Source organism: Vitis vinifera, chromosome 18 (genome assembly GCF_030704535.1).
Source record: "Vitis vinifera cultivar Pinot Noir 40024 chromosome 18, ASM3070453v1".
In the NCBI taxonomy this organism is placed as follows: Eukaryota; Viridiplantae; Streptophyta; class Magnoliopsida; order Vitales; family Vitaceae; genus Vitis; species Vitis vinifera.
Genome location: NC_081822.1, coordinates 34,874,815 through 34,898,862, shown reverse-complemented (window position 1 = coordinate 34,898,862; position 24,048 = coordinate 34,874,815). Strand labels below are relative to the sequence as shown.

Sequence of the window (24,048 nt, the reverse complement as noted above, 5' to 3'; positions counted from 1 at the left end):
TTCTTCTACTTGTATGAGGCATTCCAGAATGGGTTATTTGACTTGGCAATGAGTCTCAGTTATTAAGAATGTGCAAGTTAGAGAAACCATTGAAGCACTTAGTTTTTCTTAGAAAGAAATGGCTCATTGATTTTCAGAGTTAATTGTTGTATTTTGGATTCTTTTCTTGGATCTTAACTTTTCCCCTATTCTTTGAAAATGTGTACCATTTCAGCTGGAGTAATTCTATTTTGGATCTCGCCTGATCTTTCGCAATGATCTCACATGTGGTTCATGTTATTTTTGTTTATTTATTTACTTATTTACTTAAAAGATTCTGTGGACCTTATAGTTGAATTCATGTCTTTTATTTTCTTTTTATTTTTTTTCTAACATTATATAAAAGGTTTAGAGGAAAACTAATACAGACACAGAAGCAAATTATGGTGGTAATCTCCTTTGTAGGTGTTTGATTGATGTGTTTCTTAATTTGCTTTATGGGAAATGAGACTGTCAAGTTTCTCTAAGAGAAGGGGCTTCCCTCTACTCTTGCTCTCTTGGAGAACTTTATTTTAATGTTATTATCTTTTTTTCCTAAAGTAGATGGGATCCTAAGTTTGAATAGCTTGTAAGGTGGAATGGTGCCTTTCTTCTGATGTGATCTAATTTTCCAGTAGAAGTTCATCAAAGGATAACTGCTGCCACAAACATAGAGCTGGGTACTGAGTTAAGAGTCCACAGGTATCAGAAGGGTGCCTGGGGACCTTGTAGAGAGTTTATGTCATTTGGGCACAGCCAGATTAAAGGCATGATTCTGAATCCTTTATGTCATTTGGTAGTTGAAGTAGCCGGCTATGTGTCTACTACCATTGAATGACCAAGGATTTGGATCAGAACTTGTAGAGAGTTTCCGACAACTTTGGGTCCTGCAGGGTAATGTTGAAGTTAGGAAAGAGTTGCAAGGACTTGCGTCTCTCTTTTTTGATCCTTTTGCTTGGCACCCTTTCTATACTTTGTGTAATTTAGTACCCCTCTTTTGTAGTTCTTTTTGTGTATTTTTATTCTTCAATATATATATATATATATATTTCTTACATGCTTATCAAAAGAGTTAGGAAGTGTGCTTATAAAAAAGAAAAGAAATGTGATCCAGGTAACTCATTTAGCACATGAGGCTGGGGGCATTATTTTGTCTCTTGCTAAGAGGTCACCTCTCTCTCAAAAGACTACAAAATTTCAAATGTACATATATGTGTTACAAAATATCTCTACTTCTTGTTAGAGAAATACAAAAAAAAAAAAAAAAAAAAATCTTAGAAACCCCTTTCTTACTCTACTTTATACTAATTCAACATTTATAATTTCATTACTTATAATTCAGAATAATGGTTTTTTTAGTACTTAATTTTCAATTTTATCAAACACTAGTATTAAGTTGAATTGAATAAATAAAATTATGATGTATTTACACTTATTATAAGAAAAGAAATATATATATATATATATAATGGGTTAAACAAGTTGAGTAATGAAACTTGGACATGACTAAGCCCTATAAATATTCCTCACAATTCAAGTATTAAAATGTAGTCATATTGGTATATTTTATTTAAATTCCTTTTATTATTCAACATATTTTCCCTTCTTTTAGTGATACGAAATAGGTGCATTAAATGTTTCATGAGACAAAAATAATAAGAACAAGATAAAAATGACCTTATAAATAATTTAAAATAGGTGCATAAAAATGGTCATCAAACAAAATAATGTTTGGATTTAACAAAATGATTTTTGTAGTTTAGGTTTAAGAGATTTTAAACTAGAGCTATCAAAGACAGAATTTAACGATACTAGTCGAGATTATGGTAACACTTTTTTTATAGTATTTGGATTATGATCGACTACATTTGTAATTAAATATTGAATATATCGCTTTTCATACGACACTACGAAATAATTTTCACCATAATTAAAACATAGTAAAAGAATTTAAGCTAGTTTGTTCACTATGCATATGATCTTAATAGAAAAATGAGGATAATTTATCAATGTGTCAAAGTCATTCTTAAAAGCACTTGTGAATAACTTCAAATAAATAAATATATTCATACCTAAAAACATACAAATTCAAATCCACAATTCAAATTATCCATGCTTAAAAACATACAAATTAAAATCCACAATCCAAACAAAGAGTCTCTTCTGGTTCAATCTTGCATCTCTGCCACCACTTCCAATTCCAGGATCAATAGTTAGTCATGTTTCCTCAGCATCCTGACCAACGACAACGATTAGTCATGGTTCCACGAGTATATCATAATGTCATCTTTAAAAATAAAGAAAAGTAAGATCAAAATAAATATTAACCCATGCTTATAAGATAATTGTGCAATTTGAAAAACAATCGTTTGGCCTACCAATTCATAAATCAAGCTCCAAATAAAAATTTAAGTTAATTCAAACAAAAATTTTGGCCTACCAAAATAGCTATTGTAATATGATCTTTCTTTTTAAATTCAATAATTCATTCGGAAGATAAAGCTTTGATAGGGTCCTAAGATATTTATTAGAAAAAATAAAGGAGTTTTAAACTTAGACCTAAGAATATGGGATCTCCAAATTTTGTAAAATTTTGGGATAATTAAAAATAAATAAATAAATAAATAAATAAAAGAGAAGAAAAAATAGAATCTATTTGAATGACTTGACCATCTAATCCCATATCAAACTTCATATTCTTTCAAGCATGTAATCATATTAAAAATTGTCAGTAAATATTTTAATATTCAACCAAAGACTGAGAAGACATACCTTGCTAAGTAAAGTTTGAAACTAGAGATATCTTCATTTTTTCTGATTTGATTTCTCTGCATAAGAACTTTTTTATTTTATTGTAATGACTTAATAACACAAATAGAATCTCATAATTTTTAATATATTGTAATGACTAAATAAAATAAAAAATACAAATATAAAATGAGAAGCATATAAGTTATATGTTTCAAACTATTTCGGTATGGCCTCAAAGTAGTGGTGAAGTAGATGGGTAGGGGCAAATTAAGTTAAAAAAAAAAACACGCAAAAATTAAAAAGAAACATGAATTGTAATAAACATACAAAAATTTTTATATTTCATGATCATTTAACAAAATATGTGATTACTTATATTAGTTATGAAACAAAAAATAAAAAATAAAAAATGGAAAAAAAGAAACGTTTTAATTATTGATACTCATTGTGAAAGAAAAAAACTATGAAGTATGAAATGATTAAAAAAAAAAAAGTTGATAATTTTTAAATTTTATTTAAAAATTAATAAAAATTCAAGCAATATTTTCAAAGGATTTTTTTTTTATTTAAAGAAAGCAAGAAATGTGATCATAAGTTTTTAAAATTTTTACATTTTTTTGCAAAACTTTAAAAATTCAATAATTTTAGAAATAAATTTTACGAATCTTTTAAATAATTAAATTGATAAAATTTTATTCAAAACTTGTTTCTAACAATATAATATAAATGTAGCACCATCATTATCAATAGTAAATTAGTTGCCTTATGAATAATCCTAAAAACTTAGGTATTTTAAAAATCTTAGAGTCAACCAAAACAACCTACCACTAACAATAAAACATAAATTATTTAAATAAAATTAAAATTTATCAACAATTAAGTAGAATATAATCTAAATAATCTATCTAGTATATTTTTTTTTTCTCTCATACAAAATGATTTTCTTTTTTTTTTTTCTCATACAAAAATCATTTTCTTAGGAGCTGAACAAAGCTTGTACTTTTGATTTTTATTTTTTAAAATTCCTAAATAAATAAAAAGATATTTTGCGCCAAGCCCACCGGCCCTAAGTCATGCTCTCACCTTTTAGGTTGTTTATAGATGGATCCCATAATCAATCAATTTAAGAAACATATCATAATTGTTAAGCTCTACACATATAATTTTACCCTCTAAATTGCATGACTTCCTTTTAAATTCAATAATCTACTCCAAATAATAAGTTCTAAAATATTTTTTTAGGAAAGAAAAAGAACAAAAAAATAAAAATAAAAAAATAAAAAATCAGTGACTAGGATATGATTTTAAAAGTTATCTAGATATTTCTCTTTTCACTAATTCCATCTAATAAATAAAAAAGAGAGAAGACATACCTTGCTAGGGTTTAAATAAACTAGAGAATCTTTAATCTCTTGGCTGGGTGATCTTCTCTGTCACCAAGGCTTCCTCTTGACGGCTGAGTGCAATGCATCTGATCTTGGGCGTACAAGAGATGTATCCCACAGCTTTTCACTTTAAAGCATGCGTTATCGCCACACTTAAAAGAGCCAGAACCGATTGGAGTGTGGAAGCGAGCCTTAAAGTTGTTCCACCAACTGGATCGATACGTACCTCGAATTTTAATCTGAGGGAAATACGTCACCCAAATTGCTGGATCTGATGTGCTACCACTGTAGTGGACGTCGAAGCAGTTGTCTTCATTTAATGAATCAAAGTCATTTGATATATCAAAGACATATGATAAATCATATGAGTAGCAGGTTTTAGATTCAGGATAAAACCATATGTTGTTCAATCGTTCAGATTGATCACCATGGGATATCGTCAATTCACAATGTGCAGTACTACCTTCTGTTGTCTCACATTCATCATTATCAAGGGGAACATGATGGAAGAATAGAACAAATCCCAAGAAGTTGTTATCTTCATACCAATTCATTGGGAGCTCTATTCTTACTTCACACCCAATTCTCTGATGGCTTACCCACTCTGGTATTCCACTACTTCCTGGAATGACAAATCTCCTCGGTCCAAAAAATGTTGACTGTAGAAAAAATGTCATGTAAATCTCATGTATTTTTTTTTTAATTATAAAAACTAAATAAATAATTCTGCCATGAAACTGATACCTGAATTGCTGATTTGAAGTATTTGAGCAGAGAAGACCAAAGTGGACTTGAGAAAGTTTCAGTTTCTAGGCATGGACAACCACGTGCCTCCATATATGTTAAACTTGATGGAAGCTCTCCAATTTCTTTAAGCATCGGGCAGTGATTCATGTTAAGGGTTTTGAGCTTAAAAAGTTGAGTGATGCCAGCGGGTATGCAACGAATATGGTTTTCACTTACATATAAAGATTCCAGTGAGGATAAGCACCATAAATCACTGGGGATTTCTCCCTCCATCAGATTGCAACCACCTAGATCTAGTTTTATTAGGCGACGCCGTAGGCCTCTCAAATTGTCAGGCAAGTTATGGAGCTTTGTACAGTTACGAACACGAAGAATAGTAAGACATGTCAAACTACCAATGCTAATGGGAAGAGCCACAAGGTTCTTACAATTGATCAATTCCAAGGAATCAAGACCTCTCAGGTGTTCAATTGATGATGGCAGCTCTGTTATGCCCGTTTCACGTAACAAAAGGCGTTTTAATTGTTCCATATCCTCCGTGATCTCTGAAAAAGCCTCTAGATTTGAACAACCAATTATAAAGAGGCCTTTAAGGGATTTCAACCCACATATGTCTGGAAGACTTCTCAAGTTTCTACAATTTTCCAAAGTTAAGTGATGAAGTCCAGTGAAATAACGTATTGAGCAGGGTAATCCTTTAATAGCAGTTCCGGCTAGAGAAAGAGCCCGTAGATTTCCCATATCTTTTTGGATCTCAGGAAGCCTCTCAAGATTTGAGCAACCATCGAGGTCAAGAATTTCAAGGTCCTGCAAGCACCCAATGCTATTAGGGAGTTCCTTAATAGTGGTGTGCTTTAAATAAAGCACCCTCAAGAATTTCATATTCCACTGGATCTCTGAAAATTTCTCAAATTTTGAGCAATTTGAGAGGTCAAGTTGTAGAAGAGATTCCAAACATCCAATGCTGCCTGGGAGTTCCTTAATACCACTTTCACGTAAATTTAGAATCTGTAAATGTCTCATATTGGTAAATACATCTGAAAATTTCTCAAACTTTGAACATTTTCTAAGAGAAAGAATTTCGAGAGAGGTCACGGACCCAATACTATTTGGGAGTTCCTTAATAGCAGTCTCATCTAAAGAAAGCCTCTTCAAACGTTTCATATTCCCTCTTATCTCTGGGAATTTCTCAAATTTTGAGCAATATGAGAGGTCAAGTTGTAGAAGAAATTCCAAACATCCAATGCTGCCTGGGAGTTCCTTAATACCACTTTCACGTAAATTTAGAATCAATAAACGTCTCATATTGGTAAATACATCTGAAAATTTCTCAAACTTTGAACATTTTCTAAGAGAAAGAAGTTCGAGAGAGGTCAAGGACCCAATACTATTTGGGAGTTCCTTAATAGCAGTCTCATCTAAAGAAAGCCTCTTCAAACATTTCATATTCCCTCTTATCTCCGGGAATTTCTCAAATTTTGAGCAATTTGAGAGGTCAAGAATTTCAAGAGATTCCAAATAGCCAATGCTGTCTGGTAGCTCTTTAATCCCACTCCCATTTAAACAAAGTTTCTTCAAATGTCCCATATTCCCAAGGATCTTAGGAATCTTCTTCAACTTTCGACATTGATTGAGACAAAGGACTTCAAGAGATTCAAACTTCATGTTAGTTGGAAAGCTTTGGAGCTGCTCACATCCTCTTAAATTCAAGTAAGTCAATTGTTTGAGATCGCCAATAGATGAATGAAGTTCACACAAACTTGTACAACCTTCAAGATTCAGTCTCTCCAAATTCGGCATGCTTGAGAATTCTGGCATTTTGACAAGCTGTTTTGAGTTACTTAAATCAATGCCCTTTAGTTTTTCAAGACGCTGTAACAAAAAACATTCTTTTAATAAAAAAAATTTCTTCTACTTGAAAATTATTATAAAGAAAAGAACGTTAAATAATGATCATACCTTATTCCCCTTCCAAAGCCTTTTTATGTTGCTAGACTTCAAGTTGATTTCAATAAGTTGCTCTCCACAAAAACTTGAAGGTAAAGACCTCAAAGTGCATCTTTGCCAATGAATATATCTCAAATCATGAGGAAATTCAAAGTCTTTAGGAAGATGCACTCTATACTCCTCTCTTGTCAAACCATCACGATCATTGCAATAGATTTTAAGCAACCTAAGTTGCTTCATCGTAGCAAACACTTCTGTACTGAACTGTATTTCTTTTGATCTAGACAAGTCCAAAGATATGGTTTGAATATTTTCCATCCCCTGGAAAAACAATAATGAAAAATAAGGGAACAACACAAGATAAAAATCCTAACTACAATTATATAGACAATTAACCACTAAAAAAATTGATTATAAATATTTAAATAACTATATTTAGGCATTTAATTCGTACCTCTCGTCTAGAAAATGCATTATAAATATCATCAGCATCCCACAATCTACTCCATTTGTGGGGGTCTCTAGGACATTCTTCACGAACAATTGCGTAACCCATTTCTTGTATCAAGTCATGCATTTGTATGACGTTGTCTCGGATAGTTACTAGACATCTATCATGAAGATTTTTTATGTTGATTTTTGGATCTAACTTGCAATCGTATAATATTCTTGACACAAAATCTTCGCATTCACCCTTGAAAAAACACGCAATGTCCAAGAAAACCTCCTTTTGAGAATAATCAAGCCCATCCAAACTTATTCTAAGCACATCATTAATTTTCTTGTTAAGGTTTGTTTTCAATTTATTCAATGCACTTTCCCATTGTTCTATTGTCATGCCTCGAAGAGAAGAACCTAGAACTTTAAGGGCCAAAGGGAGACCTTGAGCATATTGTACCATGCAATTTGAGAGGTCCACATAATCTTCTTTAGGATCATTTTGTTTAAAGGCATGTCGGCTGAAGAGTTGAAGAGCTTCCCTATAATGTAATCCTGTAGCCTCATATGATATAGTCGCTTCATACTCAACCAACAGATGTCGGTTTCTGGTTGTAATGATAATTGTACTTCCTGGACCAAACCATTTAGGACTTCCGGCCACTGACTCTAATTGCTCCAACTCATCCACATCATCAATTACAATAAGAACCTTTTTTGAGCTAAGTCTGGCCTTTATTATATCGATTCCTTTATTGATGTTTCTAAACTCTTCATCATCCCCCACTGTATCATGAAGAAGTTGTTGTTGTAGTTGAAGTTGACAACGCTTGTTGAATGTCTCTCTAACATCTTGAAGAAAGCTAGCACTAGTGAATTGATACTGGATCTCATTATAAACAATCTTGGCAATGGTAGTTTTACCAATTCCACCAGTTCCATAGATCCCAACCACACTAATGTCATGCGAGTCACTACTTAACAATGATTTTAGTTCTTTAAGGTGAAAATCCATCCCAACTATATCATCGTTAATGGGCAATAGTGTAGAATTCATTGATCTTTTAAAAATCTTGCTAACAATTTCCTTAATATGCTTTGACTCATACCTGCCAATTATAAAGTACAATGTAACACTTGATGAGTATTAAGGAATTGCAAAAGATAACAAATATGAAGCAAATTTAGTGATATTCACTTGATTTTGTCAATATAACAAAAGTAAGGGCATATAAGATGTAAAAAGTATTAAAAGAACCCAATATATTGAACATTTTACACATAATGAGAAGGCAACAAGTTTTGAGCCTACTATTAATAACATCACAAAGCAAGCTGTACTATACAAAATTATTAACTTGATTTAAGACAACTAAATCCTGATAAGTTAATTAAATCAAAAGCACAAATTAAGGAAGTTGAAGTTACCCATCATTCACATGGAAACCACTTAGATTGCTTGCTTTTGTCAAGGAATCCTTCCACCTTTGCACCTTCTTCTCATCTACATTTCTTTCGTGGATGGAAAATGCCTCTCCGAAGCTCCCTGTTTGCTTTCGCACATCAGAAGGATCCACGTGGTAGAACACCGGCAAGACTATTTGTTCCATTTCTTCCCTGCACTCCATGATCTTCGCTAACTCATCCAAACACCACTTGGACTGAGCATAGTCTTTTGAGAACACAACTATGGAAATTCTTGATTCTTCAATAGTTTTTAAAAGTTCTGATTTGATCTCCTCTCCTCTTTCAAGTTGATCGTCTCTGAAAGTGTTAATCCCCATCCGATGCAAATTTACGAATAAATGATCCGTAAAATTGTTGCGGGTGTCTTCACCTCTAAAACTCAAGAACACATCGAAGTTATATTGACGGATTGAGGTGGAAGAAGAAGAAGAGGGTTTTTGGGTAGAGGAAGCCATGGTCGGAGAGTTTCTGGATGAAAGCTTAAAGAGAGTTGAGGATTAACTTGTGGTCAGTCAATAGACTCAATACTTGATATCCCCTACGGCATCTTTGGGTCCTAATCGATTGTCCCAACACATGCAAGCAGGTGATCCTTTTCCCATTTTGTGGGGTCCCAATGCATAAGCATGTGAAGGAGTAATGAGTGGAGAGGTCGGTGGCTTTTAAAAAAAATATAAAGAAAGACCCACCCACCGGCCACCACAAACCCACTATGGCCATTGGCCCTTTCCCTTTGACCCAGTCAAAGCCTTTCAATACAATTGCCATAAGTCCTTTCCTTGAAATTTCAAACTTTTGGTATTCCTTTGACCAGTCAAAGCCTTTCGATATTACTGCCATGAGTCCTTTCCCCTATTAGGATCCAACCCAATATCCTGTATGAAAGCAAACTTCCGAACCAATCAGATAATTTAATACATATTTTATTCCTCCCTTCTATATTTTAACATAAATTAAATTAATTTTAATCATTTTATTTTTCGCATTCTATTTAATATATTATTAAAAATATTAAAAATATCATAATAATCTTAGCAATTAACTTGGATATAAAATTATTAATATTTTAAAACATTAAAATATAGGTATATATTATTGTTTCTTTTATGTCTTAAATAAATAACATTTTAAACACGATGATTAAAAACATAAAATTTTAATAAATTAATTTATTTTAATTGTCTTATTATTAAATTTCATTTAACTTATTGTAAAAATGTATAAATCCTCATAATGATATTTTAAAAAATGATTTTTATATGTTTTTTGTATAATATTTAGATACTACAGAAAATGCGGAACGTAGGTTAAGAGATGAAAAAAAAATATTTCAAATATTATTTCTCTTAATAATATAAAAGTAATTATTTTTTAAAAAAAGTTGAAAAATGAATGGTTTATTGTACAACCGCTCTTCTCAAAATATATATTATATATAAAGTAGGAAGTTGAAACTTCTTGTGACCTTTTTAATACGGTTTTATAGTTTTTATACAACTACACTGTATATTTGGGTATTTGGAAATGGCAACGTTAAACTGAAATTTCCATTAAAAATTAAATTACACTATATGAACTTAGAAAACTATCAAAAACTCTAAAAATATTAAAGCCATTATAAATTTTATTCATTTTTTTTAGAAATAAAACCATTATGGATTTTATTTTATTTGAATATATTAAATCACTTTTTAAATAAATTTTAAAATGAAAAAGTTTATTTTGTTTAGAGTTCTTAATTAATTTATCAGATAAACTTTAAAATTAAGAATTGTTTATTTTTTATCTTAAAACATAAGGTTTCTTTCAAAATTTTAAAACCATTTCTTAGTAAAAAGAACAAAAATATAAAAATAAACAACTTAATTTCTTATTTTAAAATTATTTAATATAAATTAATTTTCAAGATAAAATTCAAGATTGATAGAAATAATTATTCAATTTAATATAAAATAATAGATTCTCCAAATTTTACTATTTAATTATAAATAATGAGCTTGTGCTTAGTCAATACTTGATATGCATAAAGAGCGTTCATCTTTGGGTGCTTATACAAAACAAATTCAGTTTTCTTTGGTCATCTAAGTGGTCAAGGTGTATCGTATACTTATTGAGGCAATAATAATAATAATAATAATATTTATTATTTATTTATATACCAATTTTTTATTTAAAATTATATGTTCATCATGTACAAACAGGTAATGATGAGTGGGGAGGTGGGTTGCTTTTCAAAGAATACAAGAATCCACACACCACAAAATTCAAAAGCAATTTCCTAACGTTTGCGTGGGGAGGTGAATGACGTCTAACAGAATCTAAGGACCCACCCACCACAAAATTCAAAGGGATCTTTGTCTCATAGCATTTGCATTTTCTTCACAATGGTAAAAAAGTATACGGGTGAGTAGATGGGTGGCTTTCAAAGGACCCATCCACCACAAAAATTCAAAAGCACTTTGTTTCCTAGCATTTACATACAAAACAACTTCATCGTTTTCTTTTTATTCATTTTCATCGTCCAATAGTAGATGGGTTCATTTGAACCCATTACATTGAACAATTGATAATCTACCATTGTCGTGGGAAGGTTGAAGATAATGTCTGAGTCATTTCTTCACTAAAAAGAAATAGTGAGAGATAAGTTCAATTTTTATCATCTTGAAAAATTTCAAGATTTTTATTGGGTGAAAAAAATAATTCACAAAAGGAAAAGAGAAAAAAGAACAGATTTCTTTATTGATCAACATAGATGATTCATTTCATAATCTTTTCCTTTGTGCATTATTTATGGGGATTGGTGAAAAATTATTATTTATTTTGAGTTATATTATGATAGGTTTCACCGCTTTTTAGTAAAATGGTTTTTTTATATGATATCATTATTTTTTTATTGGTGTTACAAATTTTTAATTATATTATTAATATCATTTTATCATAAATTATTTTGAATAAAAATATAAATAAAATGGTAGTTTAATTAATTTCTTAGGTGGTAAGATGGAGATACTAATACCACAATTCTCCTCATAAAAAATGTTAAAAAATAAAATAAAATTTGAAAATGAAAATAGTCCAAACCTTGTTGGTTCTACATCTCTGTTTCTCAATAAATTAATTCGAAAATAAGTACATATGTTATAAAACAAGTGACAAGAAAAATCTCTTATTCATACTTATCATCTATAAAATTTCTTCTTTGTTCTTCAATTATTCAAAAATAAATGCCACAAATGAAATTTTTGAATTAAGATCTACAAAGAATAGATGAAATTGATAATTATTGAAAAAGAAGCTTTTTTTTTTTTCCTTAATATTCATCTTTCTACAACCATTAGGATAATAACATTAAAGAGGTATTGTAATTATGCCTCCATCACTACCTTGGCCAAATTCAAAACTCTTCAATAAATATTGGTAGATTGAAGTCTCCCAAATTCATATTTAATTTAACTTTTTGTTGATACATTTTTCCCTTGCACTAGTCAAAACCTTAAATTAAAAGTTCCATTTTTTTATATTCCTTTCACCAGTTTGAATATTGTGGCCATGGCTCCTTGCCCCTTTGAAGGATACAACCCAATATCCCATATGAAGGCAAACTTCCTAACCAATTGGGCAATTTAATATATAGTTTATTCCTCCCTCCTAAATTTTAACTTAAATTAAATTAATTTTAATTATTTTATTTTTATATTCTATTTAATATATTATTAAAAATATAAAAAATCATAATAATTTTATCAATGAGTCTCTCTTTATTAAAAAAAAAAAATTGGGATATAAAATTATTAACTTTTTTAAACATTGGAATATATACATATATTATTATTTCTTTATATTTTAAATAAAGATCAACATTTTAAACATGATTACTAAAAAAATAAAATTTTAATAAATTAATTAATTTTAATTATCTTATTGTTAAATTTCATTTAAGTCATTGTGAAAATGTAAAAATCATCATTATGATATTTTGAAAATGATATTTTATGTTTTTTGTATAATAATTAGATATTAAAAATATATGTAAATTGGTAAATAAAATTTAAAAAAAATAATAATCATACATATATCATTAGTTATTTTGTTTCCTAAAATACATCCAAACTAAATAGAACATTATTTTAATAATAAACGTGGTTAGTAAATTTGTAACACCTTAAATTAATTTTATGAGGTAAAACCATAAATTAAAAATGCAAAATTACTTAAATAAATTTAATAGGGGCAAAAAATATTTTTGCATTAAAACCCTAGCTCTAAATTAGTTGCAACGAGATTGAAGATTTGAAAGTTTAGAATTAGAATTAAGTTTTATATTATCATTTTATATTTATTAATTAGTTTTGAATAAATAAAAAATATATTCATTAATTGGTTGCGTGTATAGGGCTAGGAAAAAGAAAATGAGGCATGTAGACAAGAAGAAGCTTAGGTGTGTTGGAAAAAGAATAAGGAAAAAAAGAGAGGAAGGAACAGTCTGCTTTGAATGTTGACTTTGTAAAGGGGATAAAATAATATTAATAATAATAAAAGACAAGAAATAGAGGGGGGTGATGGTTGTGTGTGTAGGGCTAGGAAAAAGAAAATGAGGCATGTAGACAAGAAGAAGCTTAGGTGTGTTGGAAAAAGAAAAAGGAACAGTTTGCTTTGAATGTTGACTTTGTCAAGGGGAGAAAATAATATTAATAATAATAAAAGACAAGAAATAGAGGGGGGTGATGGTTGTGTGTGTAGGGCTAGGAAAAAGAAAATGAGGCATGTAGACAAGAAGAATCTTAGGTGTGTTGGAAAAAGAAAAAGGAAAAAAAAAAAAAAGGAACAATCTGTTTTGAATGTTAACTTTGTGAAGGGAGAAAATAATATTAATAATAATAAAAGACAAGAAATAGAAGGGGGTGGTGGTTGCATGTGTAGGGCTAGGAAAAAGAAAATGAGGCATGTAGACAAGAAGAAACTTAGGTGTGTTGGAAAAAGAAAAAGGAAAAAAAAAAAAAAAGGAACAATCTGCTTTGAATGTTGACTTTGTGAAGGGGAGAAAATATTAATAATAATAATAAAAGATAAGAAATAGAGATGGTTTAATCCATTTGTGGTATTAGGATGGTGGTGTGTGTAGAGAAAGGAAAAAAGAATTGAAGTTAATTGCATGATTTGTCTTATTTATGAAAAAAAAAAAAGGATTGATTCTTGAAAAGGGTAATTTATCTTATTGTTTCTCCAAATCCATGCACTTTTCCTGTAAATCATATAAATTCTTAAAACACCAAGATTTCATATGAGAAGGGTTAGTACCAACAAGAGATATATTTGTGGGGAAAGACTTCTCCACATAAGGTATAATAATGTTTGCTCTTACTTCTTTATCTCAATTAAGGGATGAAGATTGCTTATGGGCTTAAGGCCTTGAAATTGTTGAATCTTGAATTGTATTGGTGAAGCCTGCAGCATCAAAAGGATCATAGTATAAGGGCATGAATTTATTTGAAAGGGCTAGAAAATATTTCTTAGATTCTTGTGATTTCTTAAAGGACTTAGAAGGTTTATCTTTTTTAGGGGGACCATGATCCTATGAATCTTGTAAAAATTCATGAGTTAGGATATAGGTTATTTTCGCCTTTGATATATTCAATTTGAAAATCAAAATTACTTAAAATAGCTTGTCATCTTGCAAAATATATACTTAGAAGTTATATTCTTAACATCCTTTTACAAAATTGATTTTGTTGAATTGCAATAAACTCTTAACAAAAATTTTTGATTTAAAAGATCATCTTGAAATTTTGAAATATATAAAACAATGCTTAAAATTTCTTTTTTGATGGTACTATAGTTGAGTTGGAATTTATTCCAAGTTCTTGAAGTAAATCTAATCAATATCTCTTGGTTATCATATTTCTGCTTAAGGATCACACCATAACCTATATTTGAAGCCTTAGTTTCAACAATCTTAAATGCTTCAGGGTTAGCTAAAGCTAGACATGACAAAGTCTTAACTCTAAACTTGATAATCTTGACAATCTTGGTGTGTTCCTCATTCCATGGAATAAGATTTTTTTTGTCTGTCTTAATGGGGTACACTATTGATTTATATTCTTAAGAAATTTTGACATATGATTAAGGCTTTCTAAGAAACATTATAATTGTTTCTTATCCTTAATCTCGTATGGAAACTTATTAGCAAACTGAATTGACCTTTGAATGAGAGTTATGGTTCCTTGGTAAATATGATGACTTAGGAATCTTATCTTAGTCTGGAAAAGATTAATCTTAGTGGCAAACAAACTTAAACCATTTTCCTTGACAGTCAAAATGAATCTATTGAGATGTTTCCAATATTCTTCAATTGATGTAGAATACACCAAAACATCATCAATATATACAATGATGAAATATGAAAATGGATTAAAGATTTCATTCATTATGTTATGGAATTTTGAATGAGCATTCTTAAGTTCAAAGGCATTATGTTCTATTCATATTGTACAAAGGGCACTATAAAGGTTGTCTTATACCTATCTTTCTCAACAATTTGGATTTGCCAAAATCCTGACTTCATGTCAAATATAGAGAAAATCTTAAACTTAACTAACTTCTGAAAAAGGTCTTTCTTATTTGGAATAGGATACCTAATCCATCTTAATGCATCATTAAGCGATTTGTAGTTGATTACAGGCCTATGTGTTCTTCTTTCTATTTCAGCTTGTTTCTAAACATAGAAGGTTGAACAATTTCAGGAGGACTTAGATTTTCTTATCAGCTTTTTATCAAGAAGATCTTGAATTTTTTTTTTCACAATGGGTTAATAGGTCTTTATTAATCTAGATTGGTCTTGCTTTAGTGGGAATATTCTTCTCACTAAATTCTAGATCATTAAGGTAACTCTGCCTCATGTTGCTTCCTATGACAAAATGTATTAGGGATTTCTGAATATACTTCTATAGTTAACCTTTTCTTAAATTTTTCCATGGCATCTTGTGTTTTCTTGACTTTCAATTGTTCTTGAATTCTTAAATAACTGATTTCTTGACTTAAGGAGTTGATATGATTTTCTTTGTCCTTAATAACTTGATTTCTTAAGTCATTTATGTTCCTCTCATCAAGTGGATTGGCAAACTAAAAAAGAATCTCTTCATCTAAAAGGGTTTAATATAAATACATATGCTTAATAATTTTAATTTAGGTGAGATTTTTGGAAAAGATACAACTTTTATGAAAATTTAGAAGCTTACTTATTAAATTGTTATTGATTAGAAAGTTAAAAATGATATAGTGATACTAATATATTAACATAAGAAATTTTTAGGGTTCTCAAAGTTATAAATTTAGATACATAGTCAATAGTAATAGTTGCCTATTTTTTTGTTAGGTGAAAAGTAGGTTCTTTGGGGCTAAATTCTTCAAAGATTCTAATGTTATGTTTGGTTGATCGGATATAGCATGAGATAAGATAAAAGTGAAGATATTATATCATATCCCACATTTGGTTGGTGATGAGATAAAATAAGTTATATCATCACTTATTTTATCTCATATTTAATCAAACATGAGATATGATAAGTGGTGGAATATATTATCCATCCTCTTTTCTTTTTATCATTTTCATATGAGATATGTTAATCCCATAGTAAGATATGAGATGTACATATCTTATGTATCAAAATTTTATTTTTTTTATCAATTTTTTATTTTTGAATATACTTATTTTACAAAATAATTTTTTATTATAAATTAAATTTATGATTAAAAAAAACAACTAAAAAAATATTTATAAAATAATATTAATATATGATATATAAATTATTTTTATAAATTAAATAACGTAATTTTAAAAAAATTTATTTGTAAAATTTAAATATTTTAATCATGAATATTGTTAAACATAACAAAAACTTCATTTTTTTTTAAATAGAAAATATCTGAATGTGATGTAATTTTTATTTTAAACATTGAAAATAATATATATTTTATATTATTTTTATTCATTTTACAAATTAAATATAAATATAATATAGTATAACATATCCAATATGATATGCTACCTTGAAATATCATGTCTATAGAATATGTATTTTCAAGAATATCATATCCCATTGAAAATTATATCCTACGATTTGCATATCCTATTCTATCCTATCTTACCAACCAAACATAGCCTAAGTATTTTTTAGGTAAGAGAAATTAATGTAAATTTTGTCAAAGAAAATAATTTTTTTTTTATATGTTATTTTGAAATGTGTAGAATGTTATTTTTCTTTTTATGTGTGCATCAAATATATTTGGTATGAAAAATATGGTATAATATTTTTCTTTTATTTATAAAAGGAAAATATGGAGATATTATATTTTTGTAAATTTGAATAAATGAAACAAAATGTTTGACATGAGATATAATAATTAACCTTTTTTTTTTGTTCTAGTTAATGAGATATAATAGTTATTATTATTATTATTTTTGCTTATCAATGAGATATAATTGTTGACTTTTACATTCCTTAGTGGGGTATGTGATGTGTTCGTCTAGATCCCAAGTTATAGCTGGAATCGTCACAGTATATTTCCGTCTAGATCACTCAAGACACATACAGATTTGTTTCCTACACAAAATGATGTCCAGACAAGTTGTTCGGGCATGCATCTCCAAAGCTTAAGTCAGAGAGAGAAGACTTGGGCAAGAAAAAAGTATTTTGGGAAGTGACAACATACCTTTCTTATGGTCAATAGCGACTATTTATCTTTGATCAAATGCAATGTCTTCTCAGGCGCCTTAATGTTGTCTTTGATTATGCGTTACCATATTTAATGTCAATGATTGCCGACTCATAACGACTATCACGCCTTGATGAGCCTTAAAGATTGACATTTTAACCTCGTAACGATTGTGTCAATTAAGACACTTAATGCCTATTGCAGTTAATACTTGTCAGATGGCATATGCAATGCTTGGTTGGTTGTGTCCATCCGGTATCTTAGGGCCAAATGGATAAGGTTACATGACTCTTGTGTAGAACATGCATCGCTCTAGACGGCGTGTCGGGATCATGTTAGACAACAATGCGCATATCACAATGCTAGATGTCCTTTGTCCATTTAATAGCTAAATGAGAAATGCATTTATGCCTAGACGGATGCGGGGTCCCACAATATGTAATTGCTTTGAACCCTAACATCTTAAGAGTCTGGTTAGAGATTAGTAGTACTAGTAGTATTTGGTTACATTCACTTTAAAAGGAATAAATTTGAAGCTAGTTACTTATTTGTAAAATCACACCTAATTGGACATCATTTATTATTTGATAACCAAAATAAAAATATTTTGAATACACTTGATTTATATATATATATTTATGAAACATGATATTTTAAAATTGGATTAATTTCATTCATATCCTCCTGCTTAGTATAAATACATTAAACTTCCATTGATTTTATATTTCATCAACTAATACCTTGTAGAGGTATTTCATATATAATTTTTTTTTCAACACACTTACCTAAAATCCTTTTTATTCAAATCTCTTTAAAAAAAAATTTATAAATAAAATAAATTTATTAAGGTGCTAATTGACCAAATTTGAAATCACTGATGATTAGATGTATTTATACCAAACCTAAAGGGGTAATGAAATTTAACTCTTTTATAATATTATATTGAATAGAACATACTATGCTACATTCATATTTATTTTATATAAGATATCCAATTGTATATGTTATATATAATGGTTTCATTATGTCATGTATTTCAACATTCAATATTGTTTTAAATAAAAAAAAAATATTATACCATTGTAATCTATAATTTATAATTTAATAAGTAGTTTGTTATCTCTTTGTTAATAATATTGATGATTGTGGGGGCCTCCACATGTCATTCCACTTGTCACTTCCAGCCAAGCACTAACCGGATAAGGAGAGAAGTAATGTCCGGATTCTTCGATCTGGATCACAACCAATTCATCCGGTCACAGGCAGGAGGAGCCCTTCCCCTATGTAGAAAGACAACAAGTAAGGTCGGACTCCTCGAGCAGACGAAACCACCCAATCAGCCTTTAAGGCCCACTGCTTTATGTAATCATTCACATCTGGCAGGGGAATGACTGATAGGACCTCTCCTAACCCTCTAGTCCATGTCAATTAATTACCGCACACAACCCCACACCTCCAATAGGTTGAAGAGATAGGTAATTGCACGATTAAGCATCATGACATCTCTTCTGACGCCACCTGCCAACTGCCTAAAGCTGTAATGATTGCCCTGCCACTTGCAGGATAGTCATCATTACAGAGAAAGTCAAAGTGTTTAGTTAGCACTATAGTGGTTTTCTCCTGAGCACTATAAAAACCCTCCTCAAGCATAGACAAGGTACGCACATATGAACAAGCCTATTCACTCTCTCCTTAGAGAAGCCTAACCTATCTTTACCTAACTTAAGCTTTGGAGGGGCGTGCCTAGACCGCCTGTCCGAACATCCTTTATACAGGGAAGAAGCTCATCCAATTCCCCTATCGCTGAGCAAAAGCTTTGAGAGGCACAACACAAGGAGGAAGGTTGTCTAAACCCTGTCAGCTTAGACAAATCTGATTCCTGTTGACTTTGCATCAACAATGATTACAATATTTAAAATTTATTAATAAAAATTATATTATGTTATTATATATTTAAAAATATTTTGTATTTGAAAAGTTAAATATTTACACAATGCCTCATGTAAATAAAAATATATTGTTTAAGTAAAGTAATAAAATTTTTATGTAATAATATAATTTTACATGATTAAAATTATTAAAAAATATTGTCACTTTTTAATCTACGTAAATATAACAACTATTTTTTAACCATTATTCATTTCAAAAGTAAATATAAATATTTAAAAAAAAAACTTTTGAGAGTTACCTTAGTAGAAAAAAATAATATCTTATTCAATACTTTTTCTTAACTTCAAAATTTTAATTATAAAAATAAAATTAATTAAATAAAACTTTATTTGTAATTCTATTTTTGTTTATATAATAAAAACTTTATTTTTTTTTAAAAGTTCAATTTCTAATTTTAAAAAATCAATATACTTCTCATGAATCTATCATATTTGTTACTATGTTTTTTTAATCTTAATTTATTGTAAATAATAAATGAATTATATGTAGATTTATGATTAATCATAATTTAATTTATTCTAAAATTATCTTCTAAATAATAAATGGTGAATTATTTAATTTACTTGATCATCATTTTTTTTTGAATAAAAAACTATTTAGGAAAATCATTATCCTCAAAGAAAATAAGATAGAAAAAAAATAAGAAAGAAATTATTATGAAAAAAAATTAAACATTTTCCTTAGAAATATATAAAAAAGGAATTTAAGAAAGTGACTATGTTAACATTAATTAAAAATAATTTGACATGTTTAACTGTTTAGATGTTTACTCATTTTTGTTTTTCCTTAATTTGATGTTGATAATTTCTTATTTTTATATTTAGGTACTTTAAATAATTGTGAAACTAATTTGCCTTTAATGATTTAGCAATTCAAATTAGCCACTTTGAAAGACTTTATTAGAGATGCTATTTGTTTTTATTGTGAGTTGTCTTTTTTCCTTTTAGGTTTTTTAAGAGCTTAGATATTTCCCAAGAGATTGTTTTTTAATATTTTCTAAGAATAATTACAATAATTACTTATTTTGGATTTGGTTGCTTCTACTTTGATTCATTGGTGTTATTGTGGTTTTTTTTTTTTTTCCTTTTTGAAAATGAGATTCAAATTAATACATGAAGTAGCATAACTAGAGAAAATACTATAAATGAGCAAAATTTCTTTCCATTAATTTGATGGTTTATATTTTCTTGTTCAACTTCATCTTGAATTATTCCTCAAAATTGTTCCTTTGGTATTTTCTTTGGTAAGTTGTTTATGTCATGTTGCATTTATCTTTTTCCTGTTTTGGAATGTCATAATTCGTTACTTCTAATTTTTCGAATGTTGTACCATATTCGAAAATATGTTACTCTTAAAGAATTTTCTTGTTTTTACCGATGAAGCATTGTGTACAATTTTATTACAAAGTTTCTCTACTCAATTAGTGAAAAATATCTTATACTCAAGTGTTAAACTCTTATTATTTTTCATTAACTCATGCTTGTTTTTCTCAAAATTTTCTACATTTCATTTTATATTGTTTCTAATTATTATTATTTTTTCCTTGAATTGAAATAGGCTATAGTTTCAATTATACTTAATGGTTATTACACTTATAATTTATATGTTTTTTTATTCTTTCTATGTTTATCTACAAAGTTGCAAGGGGAACTGGTTTGCCAAAAGAAGATAAGTCATTATATTAAAAGGAGACGATGCTGAAAACCACGAAGATTACATCAATCAATGAATTATTTGAATAGTCATTGCACTAATATTTGCTCTTTTATCGAAAGAATTAGAAATTGTACTTGAAATGTATCAATATAATTAACAAATTTGCATGTAATTAACAAATGTATTAGAATTAAGATAACTTCCTTGTTATTTTACTATAATTGAGAAGTTGAATTTCAGACCAAAGTCATAATTTTTTAAGGACAATTTTGGCATTATAAAATATGAAAAAACTTCTTGTATAAAAAAATTGAAACTTCTACCAGAAGTAACATTTTTCTAGTTTTTATCTTGAAATTTTTTTAAGTTTTAAGCTTTTTGAATAAAATTAATCAAATATGCAAAAAAGGGTCTCACTAAACTTTTTTTTATTTATTAAAAAATAGTTGTTGAATTCTAGAAGTTGATCCAAACAGGTCATTTAGATGACTTTATATGATCCATATATTAGAAAATCTACTTCCAATGGATAACTCACCGGGTTTTTGAATTCATTGACTAGCCCATAATTAATTAATTATTCAACGACTAGTCATAAGTTCTTATGCATTTGGGCTTATTTTTTGTCTATAGGCTTTGATATTTGACATATTTCTTTGGGCTCGATAGACATTATATTGGGCTTGGTATTCGATTGTAATTTAAGCAGGGCCTGGCTTTTAGACTTGGGTTATTAGATATCATGTTGGGTTTATTCCATTTGGACATCGGACTTTGTTTTATTTATTTATTTATTATTTTAATAATATGAGCTTATTGATATTTGGGTTTTGTTGTTGGACTCCAGTTTGTTATCTTGGATCGTTGGATATTCTTTTGGGCTTGCATTGATGCTTTGGGTTGTTAATATTGTTTAGTTTTGGGCTTTGAAATCCAATTTAGTCTTGCTTCTGTTTGGCACAACATTGAACTAAGAATTTGGAGGTTAAGAATAAAGGGCAGTGGGCATTTTTTTATTTAATTAAATTTTTTTAAAGATATCATAATTAATTTTATTTTTAATAAAATCATTTGTTAAAATATATGTTCAATTCGGACGTGATAGTAATTAATTTTCTTTCTCACACCGTCATGCGTTAACCGGGCTCCTGAGATGGACCCAAACACCCCCTGAGCTAGCTATTTTTCGTCGACAAGCTCCCATTTGATCGTCAACGTCTACACCGACAAAAACATGTGGACTCCGCCGGGACATCTTTGAATTCTATTTGTATCTTCCAATAACTTCAAGGGGTTGGCTGTTCTCTCTCTCTCAGCTTCACCTCACATGAAGACTTGATGCCCTTCTCAAGCTCTGGGAGGATCTTCTCCAAGAGGTACATAGCTACTTTTCCCTTGAGATTAATAACTAAACTCTAGCTAGATGATATTGTAATTCTTTTCTTGGATTCTTGTTTCTCAATTAATTCTGTTTTGTTTTATATCTACATGGAAAAAATTCTAGCAAGTGTAGAACCAAGATTAATAACATTGAATATTATGGCTCTTTCCTTTTCTTTTTTCTGTTGGCAGACTGGTAGCTACCCATATCATCACAGTTTGAGGAAGGAGACCAAGAATTTTTCATATTTTACATCCTTAAATTGAAGGGAAAAGTCTCGGGTTTAGTTTGGTGGGTGGAAAAGAAGAGAGAAAAGCGATTTGTGACGAATGGAAGGTTGTTATTGGAGAAGCGAATTTCCTATTTTATGGCAAGTACTCCAATCCCATGCGTAGCTTTTCAGCCGATGAGCTTCAAAAAGCTACAGACAGTTACAATCATGAGAATCGAATTTTTGGATACACGTCCCATTTCAGATGGTATAAAGGTTGTTTTGAAGGTAGGTTGATTTTTGTTAAGAAGTATATGGATTCTTCCATTCCAACACATTCTCGTAGTTTTTTGGCTGATCCTGAAATGGTTGCTAATGAAATATCAGTTGCAGCACAACTGAGCGGGCATAAGAATAGTTTGAAGCTTTTAGGATGTTGCTTAGAAACACAAATCCCCACTTTAGTTTTCGAATTTCCAATGAATGGAAATCTTGGGGATCAATTAAGATCCAATCCAACTTGTTTATCGTGGAAGAGTAGATTAAAGATTGCAAATGAGATTGCTTCAGTGATTACATATCTTCATACTGCGTTACCCAGGCCAATCATTCATAGAGATATACATCCTGGACATTTCTACTTGGACCAAGACTTGCGTGCTAAGCTCTCTGATTTTATATGTTCTATGGCACTCCCTGAGGGCAAAACACAAGTAGAGAATGAAGTTGCTTGCGGGACTCTAGGATATCTAGGACCTGAAGTGTGATCGGGAGTGTATTCAGAGAAGAGTGATGTTTTTGGCTTTGGCTCGCTTTTATTCAAGCTTCTAACGGGAAAGGGCTATTTTGATTTATTTTTGTCAATTACCAATGATTTCAAGGACGATCAGAAGAAGGATTATCCAATGGATCCCATACAATCCTATGTCAGAAATCAAGGAATTAATGGGATTGTTGATCCTAAAATTCTAGCAGAGGGAGGAGGAGTCTACCACCATCATCGATTCCAAGCAGTATTCCAACTTGGTCTCAAGTGTCGTAGAATGAATCGAGAGGAAAGGCCAATTATGTTGGATGTAGCAAAACAACTCAGACGAATTCAAAGGTATGTTTCTTCACTTCTTTCTTAATTTGTTTTTTTAAATGATTCGTAAATTAATTGGAATTTTTACTATCTACTCAACTTCATTTCTAATGACAGTGTAACTTAGCCAATCTGATTTATATTTATTTAAATAACATTATATATATAATTTTATTTTTCATATTTTTAAAAGATATTTACAAGTTTTTTTTTTTTTGTTTTTATCTTATTTAATAATAATAATAATTAATAAGAAATATTTGACGATAAAATTGTAACAACTCAAACTTATCCCAATCTA

General features: G+C 29.4%; 2 protein-coding genes across 5 annotated transcripts; one reads left to right on the top strand and one right to left on the bottom strand.

The window, feature by feature from the left end:
* Window positions 1–2,041: 2,041 nt before the first annotated feature.
* LOC100243035 (disease resistance protein RUN1) lies at window positions 2,042–9,355 on the bottom strand. 4 transcript variants are annotated; one of them, XR_784906.3, is made up of 7 exons: window positions 8,715–9,355; window positions 7,303–8,395; window positions 6,861–7,169; window positions 4,899–6,773; window positions 4,143–4,813; window positions 2,791–2,857; window positions 2,042–2,253 (listed from the first exon to the last, which is right to left on the bottom strand). XR_784906.3 is itself a non-coding variant. In XM_010647558.3 (6 exons), the coding sequence occupies exons 1-5, from the start codon at window positions 9,206–9,208 to the stop codon at window positions 4,163–4,165; spliced, it is 4,422 nt and encodes a 1,473-aa protein (XP_010645860.1). In that variant the 5' UTR covers window positions 9,209–9,355; the 3' UTR covers window positions 2,042–2,857; window positions 4,143–4,162. The 4 variants fall into 4 exon arrangements, 2 of the variants coding, with proteins under 2 accessions (XP_010645860.1, XP_010645861.1); XR_784905.3 differs by having other exon boundaries at window positions 2,791–2,846; window positions 8,715–9,354; XM_010647558.3 differs by having other exon boundaries at window positions 2,042–2,857.
* Window positions 9,356–22,655: 13,300 nt separating this feature from the next.
* Window positions 22,656–23,793, top strand: LOC100265328 (non-functional pseudokinase ZED1). Its single transcript, XM_019217903.2, is given in 1 exon segment — window positions 22,656–23,793. A coding segment is annotated over 1 exon segment (954 nt). The 5' UTR covers window positions 22,656–22,839.
* The last annotated feature ends 255 nt before the right edge of the window (window positions 23,794–24,048 follow it).